This window comes from Scleropages formosus, chromosome 16 (assembly GCF_900964775.1).
Source record: "Scleropages formosus chromosome 16, fSclFor1.1, whole genome shotgun sequence".
In the NCBI taxonomy this organism is placed as follows: Eukaryota; Metazoa; Chordata; class Actinopteri; order Osteoglossiformes; family Osteoglossidae; genus Scleropages; species Scleropages formosus.
The window spans coordinates 18,409,040-18,435,586 of NC_041821.1; the positions used below are offsets into that span (position 1 = coordinate 18,409,040).

General features: G+C 43.5%; 1 protein-coding gene across 1 annotated transcript; it reads left to right on the plus strand.

The window, feature by feature from the left end:
• The first annotated feature begins 13,364 nt into the window (after nt 1-13,364).
• LOC108933603 (interferon regulatory factor 2-binding protein 2-A-like) lies at nt 13,365-15,844 on the plus strand. Its single transcript, XM_029259239.1, has 2 exons — nt 13,365-14,416; nt 14,731-15,844. Exons 1-2 carry the CDS (start codon nt 13,618-13,620, stop codon nt 15,426-15,428), a joined length of 1,497 nt encoding a protein of 498 aa, XP_029115072.1. The 5' UTR covers nt 13,365-13,617; the 3' UTR covers nt 15,429-15,844.
• Nucleotides 15,845-26,547: the final 10,703 nt, after the last annotated feature.

Here is a 26,547-nt window from a genome sequence, read left to right on the forward strand (position 1 = left end):
AAAGTACCACTCCCTGGATCACATCGAGAATCAAAGTGAATGTGTAATTCATCTGGCATATCGCCTTCCCAGGCAGCACAGATATCAGGGCACCTGCTTTGTTATTACTCCGCAAGATTTTCTCACATTCTTCAGCTGTTCTGCGATCCTCATAGTACGCACAAGGATTTAATAATCTGGGCCGCTGGGCATCGTACCCCTGACAGTAATGATCTGAAGACGAGAACGAGCCGTGCATTGCTTTGTTTTGCATGCCAGCCAGCAGCCCCGTGCCGGTCTGTAGTGACTTCTGGGTGGAAATTCTCCTGCCTTTCCCAAGCCTACAGAGCAGAGCAGTCACCTTCGTTCACTCTTGGCTTTCAGTCCTCATGGCACCATTTCAGGGAGAATGCTGGGGTGTAACAGATGGAACTGAAGAAGATTTTACGAAATGTCGACACACCCATCTGGCGTCATACCCTGCGAAAGCAGTTCCACAAAAAGCCCTGCGGAGACTGCAGGGGAGGTCTTTGTTATTCTTTGGTTGCTGAATATGGTGCTACTGTGAATGATTCGGGAGTTATAGACACATTTAACGCAATTATATATTGCAGCAGGTAACATCAGTTGCATTTTCACAAATACGGGTAAAGACGCTGCAATTTCGAAGTAATGGAATACCGCAATAACCAAAAGACATTTGAAATGCATCATATCATTTCTGCAGTTCAGCCTTATTAACAGTACACTGGTAACCGCACTTGAATAGTACGGCTTTCTCGCTGTCATTGATGGCTGACCCAGACTTACAAACAAATGTCGCAAATAGCAGTTTTAATGAAAAGAATTACTGTATTTTTATGTATGGTCTACTGCATTGAACAAAACTTATTTTAGCTTCAGTCATATTTGATTTATGTGTTAAAGGAAAATGAGAATGACAAACACATTTCGATTGAGATGCAAACATATAAATCACTGGAAACCACGTGTTATCAGATAAAGGTCACTCAATGTGTAATTTATTTTTCATTACGGAGCACTCAAATCTTGAGGAAAATACAATTTTCAGATTAATAGTATAGATATTATACTGCTTCAAAAACAGTATGACGGTTATCTTGTTTAGTTCACTGATGTCTCTCAGACGTGTCCTTAGGAGGGCGACGCTATTTTTCATCACCTCTCTTGCATTCTAATCATTTTAATAAGTGACACATTAACTCATGTCTCAAGTGCTTTTATGGAGTGAACTGGAGGGACACATTTCTCACGTGTTTCATCATTGCTTTAATACCATGCGTAACAATCGGGACGTTTTATTACAGTTCCTGCTATCTATAATAAGGCAACCAGTTCCTTTGAAATACATCAAACATGTTAGTGTGGACATTGCGCAACTTTGATTATTTTCATTTTCCTGCCTCAGGCAAATAAAGGCTCCGTTACATCACCCCGGTCCCTCGCTGCTAGTTCTCGGTGCTGTTTTTGGCTTGCGTGTGAAAAAAGCCTGTGTCAGTTACCTGAGCAGAAATATGCTGACTTAACACGCTAAAATAGTATACATAAGAAAAGGTAAAAGATAAAATCTACCCGTGATCTACGCAAACAGGGCTATCCAGGTTGTCGTGTACAGTAATGATACAAAAGCGATCTCTCGAGTTTTGGATAGAACGCGTCTCGCTTCCCCTTGGGAGGACTGCGTCTCGGTTGTTGCGCACAAATTTGTCAAATCATATGACAAATAAAATGCAGCGACTTCGTATTCTGGTGCGGTTATCCATAACTGTGGATACGAGACGTGCGTTCCTTTGGAGGGAAGCATCTGCTAAATGGATAAATGTAAATGCAACTTTGATTTATGCTTTATGAAAAAAGGCCAGAGATTCAGCGGAGGCTATATTTGTGAGCAACACCTTCAACCCACATGATAACACCCTGTTCGAAAATCTCACAAAAAGTTCCCTGGAAAAGTGCATCTGTAAAGCATGAAAATGTGGAAGAAGGTCCTTCAACGCAAAATTAATCACAGCAGCAATAATTTTATCTGGCATCAGCTAGCTTCCGCTTGTGTATGTACACAATGGCAGCGGGAATTAAACGCTGATTTGCATGTTTTATTATGCAGTAAAACTAAGATAAATGTACGATCTGGCGAGTGAGCTCTTTCGAGAAGTTTTTTGCCAACGGTTAAGAAGAGAAAAAGCCGGACTCAGGTGCCGCTGCGTTCGCTCGTCTAAAGAGAGAAGAGGAATGGCTCTTCCGTGAAGCTAACTCTCCATCTGCTTTGGGAGACTCCATGTCTGCGTGTTCCGCTGTCAGACAGCTGCTCTGCACAGCCTTGTCCGCGGCGGAGAAACGCTTCTCCACGTGCCGTCTCCGGAGCTACGAATCGCGGCGCGCGTAAACACGGCCCACCCCCCGGCGCGGCGCACTTTGTTCCGTGGGCCGCTATCACCCCACCGCGAACTCTGGAACCATGTTGTAATTTACGTGTCTGTACTTGCTCCCGACCGCCGGTACAAAAATAAACCGAGAGCCTGCATTGTTTGTGAAACGGAGCCCGTGAAACATTAACCGCCCATGGACCAGAAAATGCTCAGAGCGAAAAATAATAGAAAGAATGTTAGTGTCCACTGTGCGTTTCATCATGCTGCCCTTTCCAATATCAGTCAGAGATAATAGAGGTCGACCAGCCTCTCGCTTTCGCATGTCACGTTGATGGCGGTTGCAGGATCCGGCTCCTTTTTTCTCCATTTATGGAGGTAAAAACGTACCCTGAACTGAATTTGCTTTGCGTGTAAAAAACTAAACATACTTTAACTTTTCAGACTGCAGCTGAGGTAAATGTCACTTGGGAGCGACTGCCATGTTTTTAAAAATGCCGTTGACTATTCATTTTTTTATGGCCTCCCGTCTTTTCCCTGCGGACCGCATATTCGCTTTTGAACGTGGCAAGAGATGTCGTCACACCCGTATATTTACATGAGTTCAAGAAATTCACCTGAGTTGTTAAACATTATTTTTTAAGGAGATGCACAGCCCAAATTGGTGTGACTTTATTCAAGGAATGTCAAACTACAGGCTAAAACAACTTTTCCCCTTTTTCCTTCCTTACGGAGGAAACCAAGCTGTCACAATATGTTCGGTTCCCCAGAACTACAAAGCTCTCTCTTCCTGTATGTGATTTATTATAGGGGAGGTTTACATGCCTTGTTATCAAAGGGATGCTGGTGCTCCAGGGCCCAGCTGGGTTAAAACAGTACCAGTCTGAGCTGCTCTTCATTGACTTTCTCTGTTTTCACTTCCCCAGTAGGGGGAAATTCCAGGTCTGTTTTTCCCCCCCACATATAATTATGCTATGATTTTTCTAAGTTCTGTTTTCCCTCATTGTCTTGCTTTGTTGTGTGCGTGTTTCTCCCCCCCCCCCCCCCCCTCTGACAGCAGGCCTTATTAGGGGATCGGCTGCTGTCTTCCTATGGCTGCACATGTGGCACATCTGGATCCAGCCATGACTCATTACTTGTTTTTTTTACGTTCTACTTTCCGCTGCCATGGCGATGGGCGAATGTTTGTAAGAGAGCCTTTGAAGGGAAAAGAGAGGGAGCTCAGCGAGGGACTGTGTGAGTGAGGGAGGGTGTGCGTGCGTATGTGTGACTCTGTGTGTGTGTGCGTGTGTGCGTGTGTGCGTGTGTGTGTGTGTGTGTGCGTGTGTGTGGCGGGGGGGGGGTTGTGGGTGGAGAGAAAAGAGAGCTAGCTCTCAGAATTTGGCCCACATCCAGTGTAACCATACTGCAAAGCTGAAATGAGGCCTTTGGCAGCACACCAGGTTTCAGAAAACAAAGATGTGAGCTTCTTATGCTGGCAGCCAAGCTTGCCTGGCATCCTTTACAATTTCCCAGCATGCCCCTGCTCTGGCAGCCATCCAGTCCTCCCCTCTGGGCCTGCAGAAAGGATTAGAAAAAAGAGACTTGTTTTTCTCCCGTCTCCTTGCTCTGCCCTAATGACATCAGCCCTTCTGCCTCCAGATGCTCGCCATCCAATACGGCTTCTCCGCTTGCCTTCGCCATTTTGTTCAATTCCGCCTTCCATTTTACAGTTGTTGTGGAGTTTTTGTAGCAGGGTCGAGCAGTGTGTGTGCTTCTTGACCTGAGAAAATCTCATACGCTACACAGCAAACGCCCGGGAATCTCGGTGTTTGTAGTTGCTGATCCTGTAGTTACTATATTGTACAAATATTTCGGTGCTTTTTTCCACCATTACTGGCTTCAGCCGCAATGCTGTCCATTGAATAAACAATTTAAATACCCTGGAAAGGTCAGTTGTTTACATTCAGGTGACTATTTTAAAAACATTCTGCTATCCCACAGAAAAGCTACTATGCAAATCTAAAAACAGTAGAGTAACGTACAATATTTGGTACTGTATGATATTCCTTATCAGGGAAATTTAAAGAGTTTCAATGCAGAACCAAATGAAATGTAAATTTAGTTCATATTAAGTATGCCTGCAGTATGTATACGAGCAGTCTCAAAGATATGAGCACATTTGATATTCGTCACGGGCTTCTCTGAGGAATTCAGCAACGCCTAGACATTGACCAACATTTGCCACGAACCCTTCTTTCTGTATATCACCCACATACATAAATATAACTGTTATATAAGTAGAAATTAGTTTACATATTGTGCAATCTTCATTTCCCACAAAGCAGAAAGTGTAGTGTGAAGGAGCCACTTTCAACTGAAAGGTTCTACTTGTCCTTAGGGTTGGGGATAACCCTATGCTAACCACTTTGGTTGGAAATATCTGCTCTTTCAGTTTAAGAAAACATTCTTTTTAACCATCTCCTTCTAACAAGGTACCTACTTGTTCCAGTGGCCAAATATTATCTGTTCATTTCACTACGTTAGCTAACTTGACTTTTCTCTCATACAGTGGTGGGCCTCCTGTTCTTTCAGTTTGACCATTGAGAACTATTTGGACTTTTCTGAAAAAGTTGCCAGTCAAATGTCTTGGTTATAGTTTTGTAGCGTTTATGAGTAGGCGCATAAATAAAAATAATCGTACTAAGATGAAGTCGAAATAGTCAGTGCCTTCTACTGACAAATTTTCCACCAGCGGAGGTAATTCACATGGTGGTTAGATCTGTTCACGTGGTTCACTGTATAGCAGACAGTCATCATTTGGCAACAGTGAACACACAAACTCAGCTTTCAGTTTCTCTAGTGTGCGGAGACAACTTCATATGGAAACATAAAAACTTGCAGGTTATTTTTAATACAGCAATGGCAGTACATTACTACTCAGAAGTGTGATATATTGAGTAATGTAGAATATCCCACTGAACACAACTAAATTTCCTAGGTATTTCTATTAAACAGTTTAAATGTTTTAATTCTTATAAATGACATATTTGTTTCAGTACTCGTGATTATCATCGCAGGGGAATCACTTGATTTTTGAAGAAATCAAAGGGAATAAAGTGTTAAAATGTTAATCTGTGGGTATTTTTTGCTATAACAGGAAAAAGTAGTAAAAAAGTGCACTTCAAACTTAATTTAATATTTTTACTGTACAAGCCAGCTAGTGAGCTCTTACCGTGCTCCATACTGTACCTTTACATGACAGCATAAACCAGCAACAAAAATTCAATTTACCTATTAAGCAGTTGTTTTTTCTTTCTTTTTCTGCTCATTCTGTTGCACTGCAAACATGATTTGTTGATGTTGGTACCAAGTGTCTGTCTCCTTCTTTTCTTACTGCTTTCCTTTGCTGAGGTTACTATAGCAACATACTTGCATTTTAGGATTGTTCCTGAATCCAGAGACTAATTGAATCAAGTGCCTTATGTCACTTCCAAAAAATACAGCAACACATAGACAACAAAAGCTAGGGAAATGCTTTCCGACACGCAGTTAGTATAAATTATCCACACCTCACTAGAGGTCCTCTTGTTTTTTTATTCCTAATCATCTCTACTTGATGCAAAACATCAGCACTGTCTAAAAAAGAATTAATCTTGCACATCAGCAAAATCGTACAATATTGCCGGTTTAGAGCTGTTCATATTCTGTAACTAACTAAATGGAAAGGTAACTACTCCAGGCATTAGTTTATCACCTCATGGTGCATTCTTCATCTCATCATTTCCCGTTGCAGATCTCTTGCACTTGCTAGTTGGTTGGGGGTTCAGCTGTGACACAGCCCTGTGGACCTGCCGGATTTTTCATTCTTACTTCATGCAAGTGACCTGAGAAATATAACTTCCCTCCCACATTGTGGAAAGTGAAGTTGTAAAACTGGAGCAGAAAAGAATAACACTGTAAACAGGATGTGGTTTGTCATTTAGGGTATCCTGATACGAGAAAAAATGTTGCCATGGTTACTCTTCCCTATGAAAAAGCAAGTAATCAGAAAATGCTATTTTACAAACAAAAAAGTACCAATAAATAGTACCAATGTTAATTTGAGTGTTATGGCTCAAGGATCAAGTTAATAGATACGTCGCCTGATTTAGGTGTATCGCTCTCCTCAGGAATTATTGCCATTCCACTGTTATGGAATGAAACAATGTGTTAGGTCTTACCTTTAGGATTTAACCTTTTCACGGTTAACTACTGGATGGAACATAAGATTTTGTTTTGTGTTACAATGACCAAAGAATGAATAGTAGGAATGAATAGTCACTGGGCTAGGGATTCTATAAGGTATTGAAATCAATATGGAGAAGCTCTAAAACTGAGATGGGAAAGTAATTGTATTGACTGAAATCATGCCAGAGAGGGCCCCCCAAATGTGCAGGACCATGCTCTGAATTGCTGAAATACTGTACTAAAAATTAAATGATCTGCTATATAATTAACAGAGTAAAACAGAAACGACACCACTCCATTCACAATGGTTGCTGTGAAATAGCACACTCATAGTAGGTTGTACCTCAAAGATACACAAAAAAGGACATTACATTATATATCTTCATGTCTTCAAAAACTATTCACCCCTTTGGTTTTCCCCCACATTTTGTACTGTTAAGCACACTTGTTCTTTTACACACGTGAATCTTCCCCAACACAAATTTAAGACTTTTAAGTATATGTTTTAAATAAAAAGGTATTTACTTCTTATTTACAGAACTAATCACAAGCCCACATAGCTTTTTAGCTGTAATTACAACTGAGTCTCCATGATTTGTCTGTATGAACATTGTACATTTATATTTGGAGATTTTTTTCCCCATTCAGTTTTGAAGCTGCTCTGCAGGTTGAATGGAAGACAATGACGAACAACATGATGGACAATTTTCATGTCATTCTACAGATTTTCAATAGCTGGGCTATTGTGGAATATTGTGGGATACGTATTGTAGGATCCCTTCTTATTTTTGATCCACTCCCTTGTAGTCTTTGCTATATGCAGGGAAATTTTCCTCTTGGAACACGAGTTTTCACATTGATGCAGACTTTATGACTGAAGCACGTTACCATTTTCATGGATTGGCTCTATCTTGCCCTTGATGAGAACTAAGTTTACAGTTCCTGCAGCTGAAAAACAGCCCACGGTGTTTTGCTGCCACTATCATAGTAGATGGTATGTTTAGTGTTACCTGGGTGATGGGCTCTGTTTGGTAGGAAACAAAGATAGCATTCTGCTTTTAGTCCAAAGGTCCCAAATATACTCCTATCGGACCACAAAATCTTCTTGCAGAAGGTCTCAGGGTCTGTCACATGGCATCTGGTAAGCTCCAGGCATGACTTAATGTAGGCTTTTTTCAGAAGAAGCTTCCTCCTAGCCACTCTCCCAAAGAGGCTAATTATGCATACTGCTGAAAGATAGTTGATCTCTGGGATAGTGTTTTCCTTTAGAGGCTCAGCACTGTGGTGTAGCCGGCTTCTTATCACTTCACTGGCAATTGCCCTTGTCATCTGCTTGCTCTCTTTGGAAGAATGGCCTAATCGTGGTAGTGTCTGGACCGTGCTCCTTCTTCCCGGTTTGTTACAATGACCTTAATTGTGCTCCTGGGAAGATTCCAATTTTTTACAGCATAACTTTATACAACTTTTTACTGCCAAATAAAAGGTCCACAGGTAGTGGATCTTTAAACTGTGACCCAGTTCAGTTTTGCTGTTTTGCTAAAAAGTCAATAATAATTGTTCACTCAAGCAACTGAACACAGATCAAAATGGGTGGGTCTTGTTTATATGTTTGTGTAATCAGTCAAGAGAATGGAACAAAACTAATGCAGTTTAGATTGCTGTTACAATACAAATATATACCAATCAAATAAACCATTTAAAATGTTTACTTCTAAAACAATTTGAATAATATTCTAATATAACAATCACATTTACATAGATTTTAATTAGTCATTGCAACTGAACAAACAGAACTAATCAATGACAGGTGAACACGAGAATACTTTCTCAAGGCATTGTACGTAAGTATGTAGACTGCTTTCATATACGGTACTAGTGAAAAACACTGTACTCCTCATATATATTGTTAATAAAAACGATCAATAATGAAAGGAAACACATACATATACATACATGCTACATACGTAACAGGAAACAAAGTAACAAACTAAAAAAAACACCACCGCGGTACTGTCTGCTACTTCTGGAAACAAGAGACAGGCGACATGAAATATATCAAGTAGGACATCTTAAGCAGGACCAACATGCAGCAATCACTTCAAAGCAAATATGTAATGAACAGCGGTGATTAATTAAAGATGTGCCATTTAAAAATTAAAAAGACTTCACACTTCAAAGCATGCATAACAAAGCTATTAATGTCATTGTCGGGAGGGAGAGCACCTTCCCTTCGAATGGTACACCTACCTGGTCACTCTCAACATCTGTCTCCAGAAGATTAGCAGTGGGTAAGCTCCTGCCCGCCCGCCTTACCGCCCGACCGCCCGCCCGACCGCCTGCCCCTCCCCCAGACCTTGCTGCAACATGTGGCCTTGCTTTATGCTCAGCACTCTGGGACAAGGTGACCTTGACACAAGTCAGATCTGATGACTTGGCAAGTCTGTGTTAAATTTAACCAGTTCCTGTTTTTCTCATCTGTCGCAACATTGCTACTTAAGGGTGCAGGTCTTAATGGGGTCAGGGTCAGTGGGATGAAGCAAAAACATCTGTAAAATTACGATTGTTACATTTAATTTTCCAAAAAATTGAGGTAAATGCGTTCATAGCGCAATTCTGATGCCACAGGCCGGAGATAACGAATGCGAGTAAAGGGAGGAATTTGGAGTTCTTGAGAAGTTCATTAAACTGGTTATGGTGATTGTGCTAATTTATTAACAAACAGTAACTAGATCTTAATTTTTTCAGCGAGCATTTTAAACATGTTTTATCTTTTAATATTTTAACAGCCTGCTGTGTTTTCAAGTGACATGTGCCATTCCAAAGGCAATAATAGTTTTGATGTGAAACTCATCTTTACACTGGAGTCGCAGCATGTTTGCCAAGCTTGAACTATGCGAAAAACACCACCACCAAGAGCTGAACTATAATCCACACTTTTTTACTGAGCCCTACATGAATGCATAACATAAAAACAGTACCTCAAATTAAAGATAAAAATGTAGTCATTTAGAAAATGTTTTTACCCGCAGTGATATACAACTTCGGCTACGAATGGTGTTAAGGTGTCATCATACCGTTGTTTAATTGTTGTTGCTCTGATTGTGCAAATATGGCTTTAAGAAACGAGCTGCTTCTGCCAAAAGTATCACTGATCAAGTCTGAGCAAGAAAGGAAGAAAAATTGTTTGGTTGAAATGAGAAAGCCCTCAGATTGCTTTTTGAAACAGTTTCCTCACCATGACGTTAGCAGATCAATGAGCTAAACGGCAGCGAGGCAATCGGTCAGCCCATTCCTGCTGACTGTGCGTGAGCCAAGTCCCAGATGCAAGTACGACGCCAGGATGCCGTCTAAGCCCTGCTGCTTGCCGGCCAATCTAATCAGAGGCCCATATGTCCTGAGCCTGGGTGACTTGACTTTACCTTCCTGCACGGGAGTTGGAAATGGAGCAAAGTGGCTTGAGCTACCAATGTGGGTAATATGGGTAATCCGTCGGTTGCTCACATCCCGGAGTAGGCCATGTAATCCTTTTCTTTTTCCAACACAAGGCTGCAGTATTTGAGGGATGTTCCCACTCTGATTAGCAGCTTATTTAATAGTCTTATGTGCAGATGGGGGTTACCTTGTAGACATCTAGACAGGGTACCAAGAAAAAGTCCCAGCTACACCAGCTGAACACAGTTGTGTTGACATGGTCCAAAATAAAAATATAGATTTAACAATGAAATAAACTGTATATTACATGGCTAAGTGTTGTGAATGAGTTTTTTTTTTTTCTCATACACTTCAGTTATATTGCAGCACTGCTGATCGACTCAGAGCACATCCATTCTGGAAACATTTTCCAGCAATTCCACTGCAAAATGTGAAAAATTCTGCTGCAACAATTTTATGTGAGAAATCCTGTTACCTGATGCTGACAAGGCACCGTGACAATTACAACAAACACTCTACTGTTCAAAGGAGTTATCAGAGAAGTGTTGTCCCCTTTGTGTTTTGTCTCCATGCACCCTGAAAGAAGGTGTTGTTGGGTCGCGAGCTTTGTGTTTTGTCGTGGGCCAGTGCCACCACGGGCTATCCAAGTCTCCGCCTGGCATTGTTTCTCTGGGAAGGACATCAGTGTAACAAAAGACACAGGCTCAACTAAGACATCGCCTCCTTTGGAAGACTCCTGCTGTATGGTGTTATGAACATTCAGATTGAGTTGCTGTCATTTTGGAATGCTTTATTACATGCATTTTTAAGCTTTAGAGACAATGGAAGGAAAACTGCTGGAGTTTCTCACTAGCTTCTCACTATGCCAGATATGCGAAAAGTCAAAATGGAATGCCTTTGACAACACTCGTTGTCTGTTACAAATTCCTGCTGAAAATAATGTCACTACCGCAAACGGCTTGGCTGATATAATAAATGTTTCCAGTCACGTTCTCAACAATTAACTCTGTTTCTTTTGAAAGCATTTTGGGGCATTTCTTCGAATACACCCCAGATAGCCACGAAGGCAAAGATTAACGTACTTTTTCTTACAATAAATACCCACTTCATCTTTTACGCCTCCATGAACCAAAAGTTCTACAAATGTGTATGTCAGTTTCTTGGTATTTCTATTTCTGAAATCCCACTAACCGGTTTGAGGAAATCTTGTAAACTCACATATGACGAAATAAGGAACTGAGCTGCAAAATGCGATAAGCGTCTGGCCAGACAGTAGACTAGGAGGACACGGAGTCCTGGCGGCCAGAGCTTATGAGAGAAAAGAAACACAAATATTACGTGCAGCGTGAGACATGATTTCCCTACTCTTGTTATCTTTCATAGTTATGTGCTCGCAGCAGATTTAAAACAAACAATTTGCTACCACATTCTGGCCTAGCACATGGGTTTTACATAAACACCTTTCACAGCTTTATAATTTCAGCGAGGTTTGCGCATGCCGGTGGACTTGGGCAGGGGGCCCAGAGGTTTCGTTTGTTCTTCTAAGGATGGGCGAAGTATAAACCGGGTACGTGACTAAACATCTTCCTTCCTCTGCGAGACGTCGTCACAAGGGCTTGCAGAAACATATCCTGCTTTTGTGGCTGCAGATTACAGGCACACTGCCTCACCCGAGGCACCCCGGAGCTACAGGGGCAGGCTTACAGAAATCCGAGTCAAGCACGGAACCGAATACAAATCACCAGCGGCCTCCAATATTTTGCCATTTTAAAAAATATTGTGGCAGCACAACTTCAAATCCAGACCATAAATATGAGGTAGACTGAAATTCTTCAGAAAAAAAAATTAATTCAGTATATGTGTAGCTATTTCATCAGTTGACGGATTGCAAAATACAAAATGTCAATGGACTAGCTGGGAAAAGCCTGGAAAGGCACTGCTGCTGAATATAAGCGCAGATGCACTGCTAGATGGTCCAACGCGGCGCGGATTTTAAGTAACGGCGGTTCCTCCAGGTGCAGGTGAGCGGCCATCTGCAGAAACACTGTTTACACACCTGCTGTGGGTGCGGTTTAGAAGCAGTGCTAATTTAAAGAGCAGGAAATCCCCCCCGAAAATCGCACTGTACGCGTCCCTGCGGCGCTCGGGCGCGCGCGCACTGCAGCGCGTTCCACTGAACTTATGAATCATGGTGCGCGTCGCTCGGTCGACTCGCCAAAGGAAGAGCTCTTTCACATTTCGATGCGTGACCTTGTTTCGCTTCCCTTTGTACCTCATCTCTTTCAAACTGTAACTGTCATGCTGATATCGAACAATAACTTGTGGACAGTGAACGGACATTAGCCTTCATTCCAAAAAGTGTATTTAAAACACGACTAGTGGTGCTGAATGAATATCGCTTCGTCTTCATGCATAGATCATAGAACAAAATGCAAGCTTTAAAGAATGCCTGACAAAGAAAATGCTCAAACTTGTCCATAAAAAGCTCGAATGCCGAGTCCCAGTTAACGAATATTTTTATGAGACAAAAAAAGGATCCGTTCGGACGGTCGACACACACACACACACACGCACACACACGCACACACACAGGAGCTGTGTCTGCCGCGCTAGGCTGAGGGCGGTACTGGCGCGTGACGCGGAGCTGGCACTCTGGGCTGGAATGTGGACGCTCCGACCGGAGCCTGAGGTGCCAGTTACAGTCATCACTGCGCATGCGGAAAGCATTCGAGGACCGGAGAATACTGGCGACGTCATCACCAGAACAGCCCGGCTGCTCAAAAGGGCATTAACGCTTTGTGTGCTGGGCAATATTTGCCGGTGACATTTTTGTTTAACAGACTACCTTTATACTTCACTTTAAGGTACAAAGCACAGCGGATGAGCTACTTATTTCGTGCCCCATCGTCCTGTATAAATAGCCAACGTGAATGTCAAATTTAATGCAGGCAATTATTCAAAATACTGCGTATTCTTTTCCCATGTCACGTTGGTTGCTGAAATTCCATATTCACATTAAACGTGTCCTGCGTTTGCAATAGAAAAAAAGCGAATAAAAGAACTCGTTAAGATTTTTAGTACGGATCTGGGTAAAATTGCTCCAGCCAGTTTCTAAAGCAGGCTCCTTCCTTGTTAACTGAACCCTTCCTCTGACGACGAATAATAATAAAATATAAAATGACATGAAAGCTGACGGACAGAAATCCTAGTGAGCCGATTTGCACTTATTCGGCTGCTGTATTCCTGGCGCAAAGTCAAAAGATTTTAAATAAGGGGGCTGAGGCAGCGCGGGAGCGCGCATGCGCCGCAGGGGGGTAGTCGAAGAATCAAGTAAATAACCCCAGCTCGATCCACACATTGCGTGTCGGCGGTGACGTCAGCGCCCCACATTGAGCGTGCGGAGTAGTAGTGCGCGAGATAGACGGAGGCGCGCGCTTGCAAAGTACACACTGCCATGAACTTCTGTTTGTGACTTCATTGTTGTTGCTCTTGTCGTCGGGAGGGAACGCTTCTTTTTTTTTTTATAGTGGTATTTTCTGTTTCTACAACAAGCAAGAGAAATCGGGGGACATTTGGAAGAAGCGCTGCTGGTTTTTTGCAAACTTTCGCGATGTCGTCCGCGACAGTTGCTGCTTCCCGGAGGCAGTCGTGCTATTTGTGCGACCTGCCCCGCATGCCGTGGGCCATGATCTGGGATTTCACGGAGCCCGTGTGCAGGGGATGTGTCAACTACGAGGGCGCGGACCGCATCGAGTTCGTGATCGAGACCGCGCGGCAGCTGAAGCGCGCCCACGGCTTCCAAGAGGGCCGCTCCCCGGGTCCGGGGAAGCAGTCTCTCTCGGGGAAGGAGATCCAGTCCATGAACCACGCCGCGGGAGACCCCGGATCGCGACCGCCGCAGCCTCTGGACCGCTACCCGCTGGCCTCGGATCGGCCGCCGAGGCTCGGTCCCGAGTACCAGCCCGGGAGGCCGGCGAACGGCATCCCCGTCCCCAACGGATTCCCCAAACCAGACGACCCCCCGGAGTTGAACCGACAGAGCCCCAACCCCCGCAGGACTACCGCCGTACCGCCAAATCTCGTGCCTTTGGTTAACGGAGCCATGCAGCCCGTGCACGCGCTCAACGGCAGACCCGCGCAGATGGGCATTCCGGGGACTCTGGCGGCGCCGCCGGGCGCGGGCGAGCTGAGCGCAAAGCGGCCCGAGGACGCGAAGGACAAGCACCGCGCGGACGGCTTGCCGGACATGGGCGACGCGCACAAGAGGCCCGACGAGTGGATGAGCAAGAGCAAAACGGTGCGGGACCTGATGGCTTTCCACACCTTCGACAGCAGGTTCAAGAAGGACAGCGGCGCCATGCACCCCAGGGTGCTGGGCTATGAGACGAGCGCCGCGACGTCCAAACCAGGTGAGTGGATGACAGCGTGATGAGCAGAACCGGGTCCCACTGGGCTCCGAGCCCTGGCTGCTTCAGCCGCACGTGTGTGTGTGTGTGGTGCGGTGCGGTGCTGAGTGAGTGCCCCACGCCAGGCTGCACTGCGTGTATTCTGCTCTTTTTGCTGTGTTGCGTGATCTGGCTTCCAGATCCGAGCGCCTTAGTCAATGCAAAAATAGGTAAAATGGGTAAACGTAAAAATACCAGCCCCTTTTTCTTCTTTCCTCCTCCTTACTGTTGTTTCTGTGCTGTTGAAACCTGCGCTCATGTTTGCCTTTGCCTGACAGAGAGGGGAAAACATCCCCGCAACATCAAGAGGAAGGCGTCCCCGGAACCAGAAGGCGAGAGCACGGCAGCCAAGCTGAACGGCGAGAGTCAGCCGTGGCTGCCTCCCCCCGCCGGGCCGCCGCCCAGCTTCGCCACCTCGCCGTCTACCATCTCGCCGCACTCGCGCACCACCCCGCCCGAGGTGGCGCAGAACGGCCAGTCGCCCATGGCGGCGCTTAAGCTGGCTGCAGATAACGCCGGCGGCAACAGCTCGCCCAAGGATGGCAACCAGGTGCACTCGACCACCCGGCGGAACAGCGGCAGCCCCCCGTCGCCGTCGCCCAGCGGCCCGCGACGCCTGCCTCAGAGGGACATGCCGGGCGCCGGGACGCCCCATGGCCCGGGGGTGGACCAGGTGCACCCGCAGAGCATTCCGGACTCCTCGGTGCCAGGCAGCGTCCCCCTTTGCTGCACGCTGTGCCATGAGCGCCTAGAGGACACGCACTTTGTCCAGTGCCCATCGGTGCCGTCGCACAAGTTCTGCTTCCCGTGCTCCAGGGAGAGCATCAAGCAGCAGGGTGCTACCGGGGAAGTGTACTGCCCCAGCGGGGAGAAGTGTCCCTTGGTGGGCTCAAATGTACCGTGGGCATTCATGCAAGGTGAAATAGCCACCATCCTTGCAGGAGATGTCAAAGTGAAAAAGGAGAGGGACCCTTGATCTTTTCTTAAAAAAAAAAAAAAAGAAAAAAAAAATCATTAAATGAATATAAATTACATGCATACCATCCAAACAAAACTAATGGACTTGTACATATTGGACGCAAGGGAAGTGTATACTTCGTAAACATGGCTGTATAATTTTTGATTTTTTTTTTTTTGAATACATTGTGTTTCTATATTTTTGAAGATAAAAAGGTATGTACTCATTATAATGGACTACTTTTTCCTTCCTTTTTTTTGTTGATGTTAAGCAAAAATTATCAATGTACTTTTAGGTCTGGTGGCAGTTCATGTTAAACATAGAATGTGACAAATGCTACTCAATGAGCACTTGGCAAACCTGAAACGCTTTTAGCTGTATTGTATGCACTTGTTTAAAATTGCCAAATACAATTTCTGACCTTGTAATAATAACTTAGTGTCTGTGATCGTTTGTTCTTCCTTATTAGTAAGGCTGTGCGGCAGGCGGTGGTTTGCAGGGGGAGTGTACCTTGGCTTGGTAGTAAATCTCAGGGAGCTAGTTGTGCAGTTTGCTTGGTGAGAACATGATTTGGGGTGGGGGTGGGGAGGGCAGAGCAGAAAATTGCCGCGAGACGTAAACACATTGTCGTGTGCCATGGCAACGTGGCCATTAAGGCTTGGTTTTCGGGACTTTGGTCACTGCTTAAATCTCTCTCTTCCGGGGGGGGGGGCAAAATAAAATGGTATCTGGGCAAGGAAGAACATGCTAAAACCTCGCCGTGACTGTGCTCAACACGCCTGCAAACAACAGCCTTTTTTTTTTAGCTCCTCAAAGGCGGCTTTCAAGTTGCGTCCCTTTCCAAATGTCACTGCGTAATGCGCTCAAACGGGAGCTGTAGGTCAGGAATTTGGATGCGCCTTAATTCCTTGCTGTGAGCTGAATAGTCCCGAAGAGCTGTGTCCTAAACTTAAACTTTATTATATCCTCTTTACAGTGCGCTGATTTGCCTTCCACTTGGACCGGCTGCCGGGGTCACGGTATGAGGGAGCGAATTTGTCAGCGGCTAAGAATATAGAGCTGGAGATAGAGCTGGATATAGATGGGGGAGGCAGACCTTTCCTTTGCGAGCTATTCCTGGATTTCTCTCTGCTGAATAAGGGCCATTTATTGATTTAATGGCCCGCAGTCGAGCGTTGCGTCGCAACGCGACTCAGGCTCTCGAGACTGAAGGAAGGAAACGAACGGGAGCGCAGACGAACAGGACGTCGCGCGACGCGAAAGGGAGTCCGCGAAGCGCGCTGCTGGACGCGGTGCGTAAGGGGAAGAAATGCGGTTGGACGCGGGCAGCGTCTGTGTGACTTTCGTGGCGCTCGTGATTCCAGCGCCGCGCCGCGCCACGCCACGCCACGCCGCTGCCTCCCAGACGTGTCGGGGCAGTGTTTTTCCACCGACAAATCGCAGCAGCGAATGCGAGAGGCGATGCCAGCAGGGATTACGGTGCAAAAAAAAAAAAAAGTAGACACCTCACTCACTGAGTGATATTTTCACACGAGCGAAGCCGCCATGTGTCTGCTTCGGGTGCCACAGGATGCCGTGGATGATTAAACCGCTTAGGTTACTTTAGCTCGGCTCTATTCTTGATTATTAAGACGACTGTATTACCATCTGCGAGGAGAACTCATTTAAAATAGTCATTCTTGTATAATTTAAGATACCAAGAAGTAGATGGAGCAAAAATACCAACGAAAATGCAGAGTTTCACAGGTTTAGAAACTTAACTGACAATCACCTTCAAATGACTGGCAGATAAAGTATTTAATTCCCCCCCCCCCCCCCCCCCCCCCTTGTCGTGCTTAGTTTTGTTCAATGTTTTGTTATGATCCTGCGCAATGCCATGTGTCTTGTGACTTGGGCTAGACAGTTCACTGTAACTACAGCTGTTTTTGGGTCAACAACCAGCTTCTGCTTTCCACTGAGCTTGTAACTCCTTCTCCGTAACAGAGTGAGAAGTAATAATAAAACTGAAGTGAATATATAAATCCCCCCCAAAGAATCATCATAATCATACACTGCGATGTAATGTCGTGAGACGTATGCTTTGAACTGTTTAACAATTCTCCTTGTAGTTAATGCTCAGCAGTGCTTATATTCTTGGTAGGGGAATTAGTCCGCTGTTTGGTGAAACCACAAACACCTTCTCGCATGGCTCTCGCCACCTTAGCCTTTTGTTTGAATTGACACGGGGAGGCCGTTTCCTTTCGCGGGTCACAATGCGCTGTCGGTGTGGAATGAGGTGCCGGGATCACGTGTGTGTCTGTGGAATGCCTTAGTCAGAGCGGTCTGTGTGCTCTTGGTGAGGAGAAGGGTGCAGTAACACGCCCTGCGCTGCTCAAGGTTCAGTGTGCGGCGTGTGGGAATGAACAAAGCTCCAGGAAAAGACAACACTCAGTTAACACTTTGCACTCTGGAAAAACTCAGGAAGAAGTACTGTGCAATAACAACTGTTTATTCTACACATCCTTTAAATTAGTTGTAACCATTAGCTTTAGAGCAGACAGATTGGTAACATTTTTCAGATTTTATCTGAGCAGCGGGGGGGTGCGGTGGCGCAGTGGGTTGGACCGGGTCCTGCTCTCCGGTGGGTCTGGGGTTCGAGTCCCGCTTGGTGTGCCTCGCGGTGGACTGCATGCCGTCCTGGGTGTGTCCCCTTCCCCTCCGGCCTTACGCCCTGTGTTGCCGGGTTAGGCTCCGGCTCCCCGCGACCCCGCATGGGACAAGCGGTTCAGAAAATGTGTGTGTGTGTATATCTGAACAGTTCGTGTCACATAATGTAAAACAGGGATGAATGAAAAACTGCTGTTGTTGATTAATGTGACTTGCTGTTAATCTTAACATACTTTATTTACAGCTTTAAAACTTTACAGCTGTACAAGTGTTGGAGACTTTGGACTGCTGCTATAGGTCATCTATAGTTAAACTGACAAGCTTGATCATTAAATTTTTTTGGATGTTATGGGGAAAATAACCTGTGCCCAGAAGCAATATGGAATTTGTAGAAAATGTAATGCTGCAGTTCTTTTTTTTAAACAAAATACATTTTTTAGGATGTGCAATACATAATATAATGGATGAATAGTTAATTACAATTTATAGATCTAGGCTTCAGGTGGACAAGGAGGCAGTGTAGTGCCTGAAAAACACTTTTTTTTTTTGAACATTCACTCTGAGGGTACAGTACAGTAGATACATGTGCGTTTAGTGTAAAAATGAAACCGGAACACTCAGCTTTAAAAAGGGAGACCGTGAAGCAACACGAGGCTTCAGACAGGGCTCTCTGGCCTGGGGAACTGGTTTCAGGACTTGGAGTCGGGCTGCCTCTTTTTCATCTCTCACTGAAACTCAACACCCTACAAAAAAAAAGAAGATGAGAAAAAAAACAGTGGCCATTAGCGATTAATAGGTGCACTCAAATTACAGGGCGCAGTCAGAGAGGTCTGTGTGTCTTTTTCATGGCGTTTTCTCAGCTGCCCTCTGAAATGCCCTCTATTACGGCTCTCTGCAAGTGCACAGATCCCACTGCAACATGAGTCAAAGATGAAAAGGCATAAATATTCCAACTATGTGCTTGGCGCCTACCATCTGCACACGGATACTTTCTGAATTGCATCTTCACAAATTGCCTTACTTCTGTTTAATACTTTTATAGTTTTAATAGTTTGGTTTTAAAAGGATAAACTTTGCTGCCTCCTTATATGTAATAATTAAATCCGGTATAAATTCATTTTGTGAGAGCCGGCAGTAGTACATTTCAGGAGGTGTCTTCAGTAGGCACAGAAGTCACTTGACTGAATAGAAATGGCTTTCCTTAGGGATAATTAATTGTACATTTTAATAATTTGCGACTTTTATTGGCTTTCTGATTACCGGTAATTAAGTCGAAGTATTAATTTTGCACACGATGCGTGAATGTATTTTTGTAATGCATTCATCTAACTGAGCAGGGTAATGCTTTTTCTTAATTAAAAGCATCTTTTTTGTTTTTAACATGCATTTAGGAAAACAGGTACACAGGTATTTATTTATTAAGGCCAACACCCAGAATTACCCATTCTCTATTAAGCATATTTTTGCCGACCTCTTAACCAAGCCTTACACAGAGTAGACACACAATACTCATCTGTTTGTATCCCACTCGCTTTGCGCACATTGTTTGTAGAGTGCTTCCTCTCGTGTTCTTATCACAGTGGCCTGCTGGTCATTTAAACATCTGTAATCTCTCTTTCCAGGTTGCCCAGTTCTCTTGCATAACCATACTTAATACGCAAATACGGTGAAAGGCTACAGATTTTCACTTTAAAAAATACAACGGCAGGTGAGTTGTGTCTGTAAATATATGTACCGAGTATATATGTTTTTTATATATTATTATGAGTACATAAGTGTATGTACATGTAGGTGTGCAAAGCCCGTGCTGCAAACATGACTGCTGACAGTCTGGTGAGGTTCTTGGACATTTATTGCAATCAACGACTTTGTGGCGAAGTCTGAGAAGGAAAATTTATGAATGAGTTAAAAGAAGTCACTTACCCGATATGCCACGGGCTCACGGTGATGAAAGGGCCGGGAGCAGGCGACGTGTGTTGCACCACACAGCTTGCCACGTCAGCAATCTGAAACCCTCGCCTGAGGTGACTCTGAAATCTTCATGTTCTGGTCTGTTGTTTAATGCCCTCATCTTGGAGGAACTGCTGAAGGAAAAAAAAAAAAGCCTACTTTCCATATTCCAGGGCTTTGCAGTCATAGTCAAAAGAACATGCTGAAAAGAACGTGAGGGTGGGGGGGGGGGTGAGTGTTAAATTCACCAGCTGCACTCACTATAATTAGACAGAAAACAGGCGGGCTCCTGCCACCATTAATCACCAGCGTCCCAACTCCAAGAAAGGAATTTGTGTTCTGTTGACTCAAAGTCATTATCTGGAAAGGGCTGTGTTGAGCCAAATTTAGTGATCATACACTCGTTGAACTTTGGATGTGTCATGGCAAGGCTCCGTTGCCTGGCTGCACGTTGGAAGCGTAAACACAGGGTCTTTGGATAGTCCCCATCAATTCACATGGCCTCCCTGATGCAGGAAGTTGCAGAGCTTGGGAACTCGGAGTGAACGTCAAGAGCTTCGGCGAACAGCGATACGTGACTTTCCTCTTCAGTGTCATGCATGACTGCCCCGCATGTATGCAAACTCGCCCATATAAATATAGAAAGCATTCGACCCAAGATCTTCACTTCTAGTTTTGGAGGGCTGCAGTACGTGCGATTCTTTCTCAGCTTTCTTTTAGCCGCTGATCACTTTGGTTCTGAGAAACTTCGTCAAGTGAGTTCTGGTAGGGAAATAATTAGTTCAGTTAGGTGCTTAATTGTGCAGCTGAATTGAAAACCTAAATACAGTGCAGCCCCCCAGGACCAGGAGTGGAGACCTAGGTATTAAACAATGTGTCTGATGCAATAAAGATCGACTCCTTCTAAAAGATTTTATTGTTCCAATTTAAGCTGATCGATAAGAAATGAGATTTAGCGGATTGGACAGTCAGGAGCTCAGTTAAGCTGTTGTGCGAGATAAGATATGTTTACTGTCTGCTGTGACGTAAGCTGCCTTTATCTTTTGGAGGGCAAGATCTGAGACTAGCGAACTTCATTACTACTATTTACTCGACTCATATTCAAGGGCACGGTGACTCTAGTACAGGAAAAAAAGTACAATGTATTGCCTCTATATGAAAATAGGACCTCCTTCACATGTTTCTCACTCTCTGACCCCTGACAACAGTCCAGTTGCTAAATAATATCCACGGCATAATAAAACTATAAATGTGAACGTGAACCGTAATGTCATTTTCCACTGATTGCGTACATGTAATTACAATATTTTATTCCCAGATTACTATTAAAATGAATAAACCGACTGCTTTTTGGCTGATTTATTACTGCCTGATTGTGCGATTGCTTTTTTGATATTTCTCTCGACGTCGGGATTTTCAGGGAAACGAAAACGGCCAGTAAGCAACTGTTTATTACGAAGTAAGGAAGGAGTTTTGTGTGAAATCCTGTCCGAGCCGGGATCGAGAAAAAGCTCCCCTTTGTTCGCCACTCTCTGACTTTGAAACTGGTTTCCAGTTTCAGGAAGAATGACCTTAGATCTGCTCTTTCAAGTCGATATTTCACATCCTTCCCGTCTTGCGTGTGCGGCCAAGAAAAAATTAACTACAAGGTGGTTGCTCGACTGCGCGTGCAGGAAGTAGTATTTACTGTCTGTTTGCTTCTACCGATCTATGAAAGCAAACTTTGTAATTAAACTTGCCATGGCAACCCTGACTGCACCTCTTCCCCCTTTCAGAAAGCAGAGCCTTCCCTAACCTTGTTCGTTAATGTGTAACAGCTTTCCGTTGGCAATGTTTAATTTGCTCCACACAATCTCTTCCGCTGTTAAACCGAAGTGGGCCTTTGAACTCTGGCAGCCTTTTGTTTTAATGCGAGCGGATGGCTGGCAGAGTGAAACCAACTGAAATTGAAGGTCTGGCTGACGTCAAATCCAAAGTTCAAAACGCTTCCTTTCAACTTGAGCACATAGTTATATTTTTCAGGAGAAACAGTGGATAGGATTAAATTTGGGACCCATCTGTGTTATTGGACAGCTATTGACAACACTAATTAAATTGCTCTTTCTTTCATAAATCTGGCGAAGAATGCTTTTTTCCAAGGTTAAAGGTTGATTTCTGAGGTTTATATCCAGCATGTAATCCCTATTAACTGCCTAAATTTGTTTCAAGTCCACCACAAAACCAGGCATCCTGAGTCTTCTTACTCTTGCCAAAAATCATTCCTCTTAACCATAGTAAACAGAGGGTCAATACGGGATAAAACAGCCGCTAAAATAAACATATTAACTGTATATTTAATGTAACAGTATATTTTCGATTCCTGCTTTCAAGGCACACTGCTTAATTGTTATATTTCCTGAAGTATATTGAGAAACTCACAAGTAAACTGCAGATTTAGACCAAGATAAAAATTTACCGTGTCCTTTTCTATAGAATCTACCATTTGTTGCCTCTTCACATTGCCAGCCTGATTTATGACATAAAGTCACGCGCTCCACTTACCCAGTCTTGCCTAATGAACCTGACCCTGTTATCTGGTAGATGCTCTATTGCAACCACCCCAAACATTGCTGGAGGACTGCAGAGATGTGGAAATGTGAACCGGCCCTTGTCTGACGGCCAGCAAAACGATTGTGCAGAAACCGAAGTCCATCTCATCCGTGCTCCTTCTCGTGAGCTTTTCTTTGTGCAACTGACATTGCACAGACGTTGCACAACCTAACTATTTAATATACAGTCCTCTACAGGAGGAAAAAGATGGGCATTTTATGACTGTCTTCTCTGGCATTGTTCACATGATTATACTTTTTTCCTATTGTGCTTCACAGCATGAAGGTGTGTGTTAAAACCCCTTCTCACCAAATGATAACTAAAATGCTTATGTCAGAATCTGTGTGACTGACTGTAAATCCTGAATTCCAGGAAAATATTTTTTAAAAGACCACAGACAGATTAAGCCCTCCATCAAACTGTGTGTGCTTTTAATGTTTTATGTCAGTATGGTTTTGCCTAGATTTTACATGCTCTGGCTAAACTTCTATTATTTTTCTATTCTGGATAAACTTCTATTCATGGCCAAGTTTTCTTATAGAATTTCTGCTTGGGAATAGGTGATATCTACCATACCTAAATGATCTATTATTATGTACTAATCAATCTTTTGGTGTAAAATACATGAATAATTAACAAATGTGAATAATTATTCAAAATCAGTCCTGGCTCAATGAATAAGAAGCACTATGTTAAACAATCAGAAAAGGTTCTATAACAAATTTAAATATCAAAACACATATTTATATCAAACTGGGATCATGCCATTCATATCCCATTAGGGTTTCTCCAAAGTAACTTCCAAAGTTTGTATACTGACTTACATGTAATTATTTACCTTTAGGCAGTTATTATAATTTAACAATATAGTTATACAGGTATTTTTTCTGTGTAATTTCAGGGTAAGTACTTTGCTCAAGGGCAATATAGCAGGATGCATGACAGCGCTAACCACTATGCCACCTGCTCCCATGTTTTTTTGCTTATTAATTAATATATGACTTGCATTGCTTTCTTAGGCTGTTATAGTCTGTGAGTCTGCGAGTATAGGGTAATTGCTGTTGCAACTGTGAACTGACCTAGAAAAGACTTACCATATAGTTGACATAGGTGACATGGTGGCGCAGCATGTGGTGTTGCTGTATCACAGTGCCTGGGTGGTGTGAGAGGACCAGCTCACTCTGTGTGGAGTCTGCATGGGTTTCCTCCAGGTGCTCTGGTTTCTTCCCACAATCCAAAGACATGCCGTTCAGGTTCCACCATAGTGACACAGGGAGAGTGTGTTCCACTGATGTATGGATGAGTGACCCAGTGTAAGTAATGTATCTAGCAGTGTAAGTCACCTTGGTGAATAAGGTCTGGGCTCATAACACTACACGGAGTTCACTGGAAGTGGCTTTGGAGAAAATCGTCTGCTAAATATGTAAATGTATTAGGTCTTTGTGGTATTGTACTCTCACTATGCAATATGTTTTATTAGACAAACTAAATCATTTGTGGTTGTTTGAGTCACATGGAAGGTTAACTTTATATTATGTTCATACAATAGCATTACAGAAGTAGATAAGAAGTTCATGGTTTTGTACTCATTTACTGCTACATGGGATAAGTCTTAGTTTGATTTAGAAAGACAAATTTTATTTTTTATTATCCTAGAGAGAATAGCCAGAAAACAGGCAAACTTGGTTTATGGTTGCTGTGTAGTGTGGGATTTTAATTTCCTAAAACAGTAAATCTTGTCCTCCCTTTTTCTGTGTGCGTTGTGTCCTGGACATTAATTTGCAATGCTCTTCTGCGGTGGTACAGGGCAATTATGACTAATGACTTTCCATTTACTTCTCAGTGTCACCTCAGCAGTAATTATAGAGCATTGTCATTTAGTTCACGTACTGAGCGTTTAGATTCTTCCTGAAAGGTCAGGAATGCTTTGTGATAAAGTTCAAATTTGATCTGTTGCCTGGCATTACATTTTCTGAAAAAAGTGCTATTTTCAAAAAAAGCGGCGCTTGTCTTCCCCCTACACGTGTGACTGGTGTGCAGATGTGATATTGAGATATTTTTCTCTCTTTTGAAACTTTCATGAGAAAAATTTGGTGCTTTGTGTCAAATAAGAGAAGTTTATTAAAGCCAGAAAACATGGACATTTACAACAACTGGAGTGAATGGGAAGTATTGTAAACATTTTGAACATCTAGTCCAAGTTGCCTGGTACCCTAACATCGAATGGATTTACAGCTGAAATATATTGTGGCTAACAGTAGAATGAACACAGATGGAATATATCCTATATGGCACTGAGAATCTCTCGTAGACTCATATTGGCTGTAGGGTGCTTTTTGAAGGCTTTTCTGGAGAAATGTACTTTTAGCACTTCAGAGGTACTGCCTGACCCAGGGGTTCCTGCCAGGAGTATGTTTCACAAAGGTATACAAATGCAAACAACTGTGATAATGCTGCAGCTGAAGTCCAGCATCGGGCCTCCATGCCTGGTGGTGTTTTTCCAATTTAAAAGCAGAAACTTGGGACAGAGGTAAACAGCAGTCACGTGGCTCAAGAATCAGAGGGAAGTAAATACTCCATGCTCGGTGACACTCTGGCGAGGATAATTACGAAAGGCTTGAACAAAATAACACTAAGGGGTGGTTAACCTTTACCTGGTATGCTTATTCTGGACATACATGTTTGTCAGGGTGCCAAAACCTACTTTTTGAGCATTTTTCTTTAGAAATTGCTGAACTGTTTGCAGAATTCAGGTTCAATAGCTCTCAATGGTGGAAAAGCTGGACTCATTCTTAGAACTCAGCTGCAGCTTATTGAACCGGTTCCTTAGTATTGTATCATTTACTGTCAATAATCATTTCACCGTTTCTTACGCCTACAACATATTCAAATGTAAGCAATTAAATGTATAATTCAGATCTCATCTAATGTACAAATATGTGGGTTATTACTGTGGGGAATATAGTTTCCTAAACCAGCTGCCAAGATGTAACAGTTTCTGTGAAATGGTGATTAAGGTAACAGAACTCAAAAAAAAATCTTTGGGAAGAGCCAGCATGAGACAAAAAGACATCCTGACACCCGTGTCTTTGATCTGCCTTCGGCTCATTTGCTCAGAGAGGTTTAGAAGCTGCTCTAGTCTTCCGAGCTTCCGTGGTAAATACAACTTCATCGCTAATTGCCGGGCTTGGATCAATAAAGCATGAATGAATGAAGGAATGAATGAATGAATGAATGAATGAATGAATGAAGGACCTGACTACTTTAAAAGTCATGCTGGTGGAAGGTTGTTCAGAAGAGAACAGAAGAATTGGGCCTTTGCAATGTCAGTGCTTTGAGAAGAAGCGAACAAAATGTTTCTCGGCTTGGACTGGAGAGAAAGCGAACGCCAGGCTGTTTTGGTGAATGTGCAATTTCCGCAACTAGCATTACTTACAGTGAAAGTGCAACAATTATCTGTCCATCTTATTCAGACATAAATTTTACATGCTGCGTTTGATGTTATGAACCTTCCCTCCCAGAGCAAGATGTGACATTTAATGATAGGAGTGCCAAAATTCACCCTTCTTATCTCCTATCTTTGCTGAGTCAACTGGAAACTGGCAACGACCTTACCGGTGTATTGCCCGAGGTTCATTTCTGAGATAACGGCACACAAAACAAGCGACCTGAAGAGCGTTGATTCCAAGTGTCGGAAATCATCGCCGAAATTAGATAGGTGACTAATTTGTATCTCTCCTTACAACGCGTCCATAACCTACATCGCAGAGCCGATGGTCAGCCGCGAGTCACCGACTAGCGGATGTTAGCAGTGATCAACCGTTTTACACCAGGAAGCTCAAAAAAGTTATGTGTAAATAAAGAGCAGAAACAAGATGAATCTGCCTGAGTAAAAGCCCAAGAACATCCATACTTACAGTTCTTTTATTTATTAATTACTGCAGTAATTTAA

Excerpts from the sequence above, each read along its gene's own strand:
- LOC108933603 (XM_029259239.1), top strand. The coding sequence starts at position 13,618 with ATGTCGTCCGCGACAGTTGCTGCTTCCCGGAGGCAGTCGTGCTATTTG. Across the intron at positions 14,417-14,730 it reads CGCCGCGACGTCCAAACCAG|AGAGGGGAAAACATCCCCGC; the intron begins GTGAGTGGATGA and ends TTTGCCTGACAG.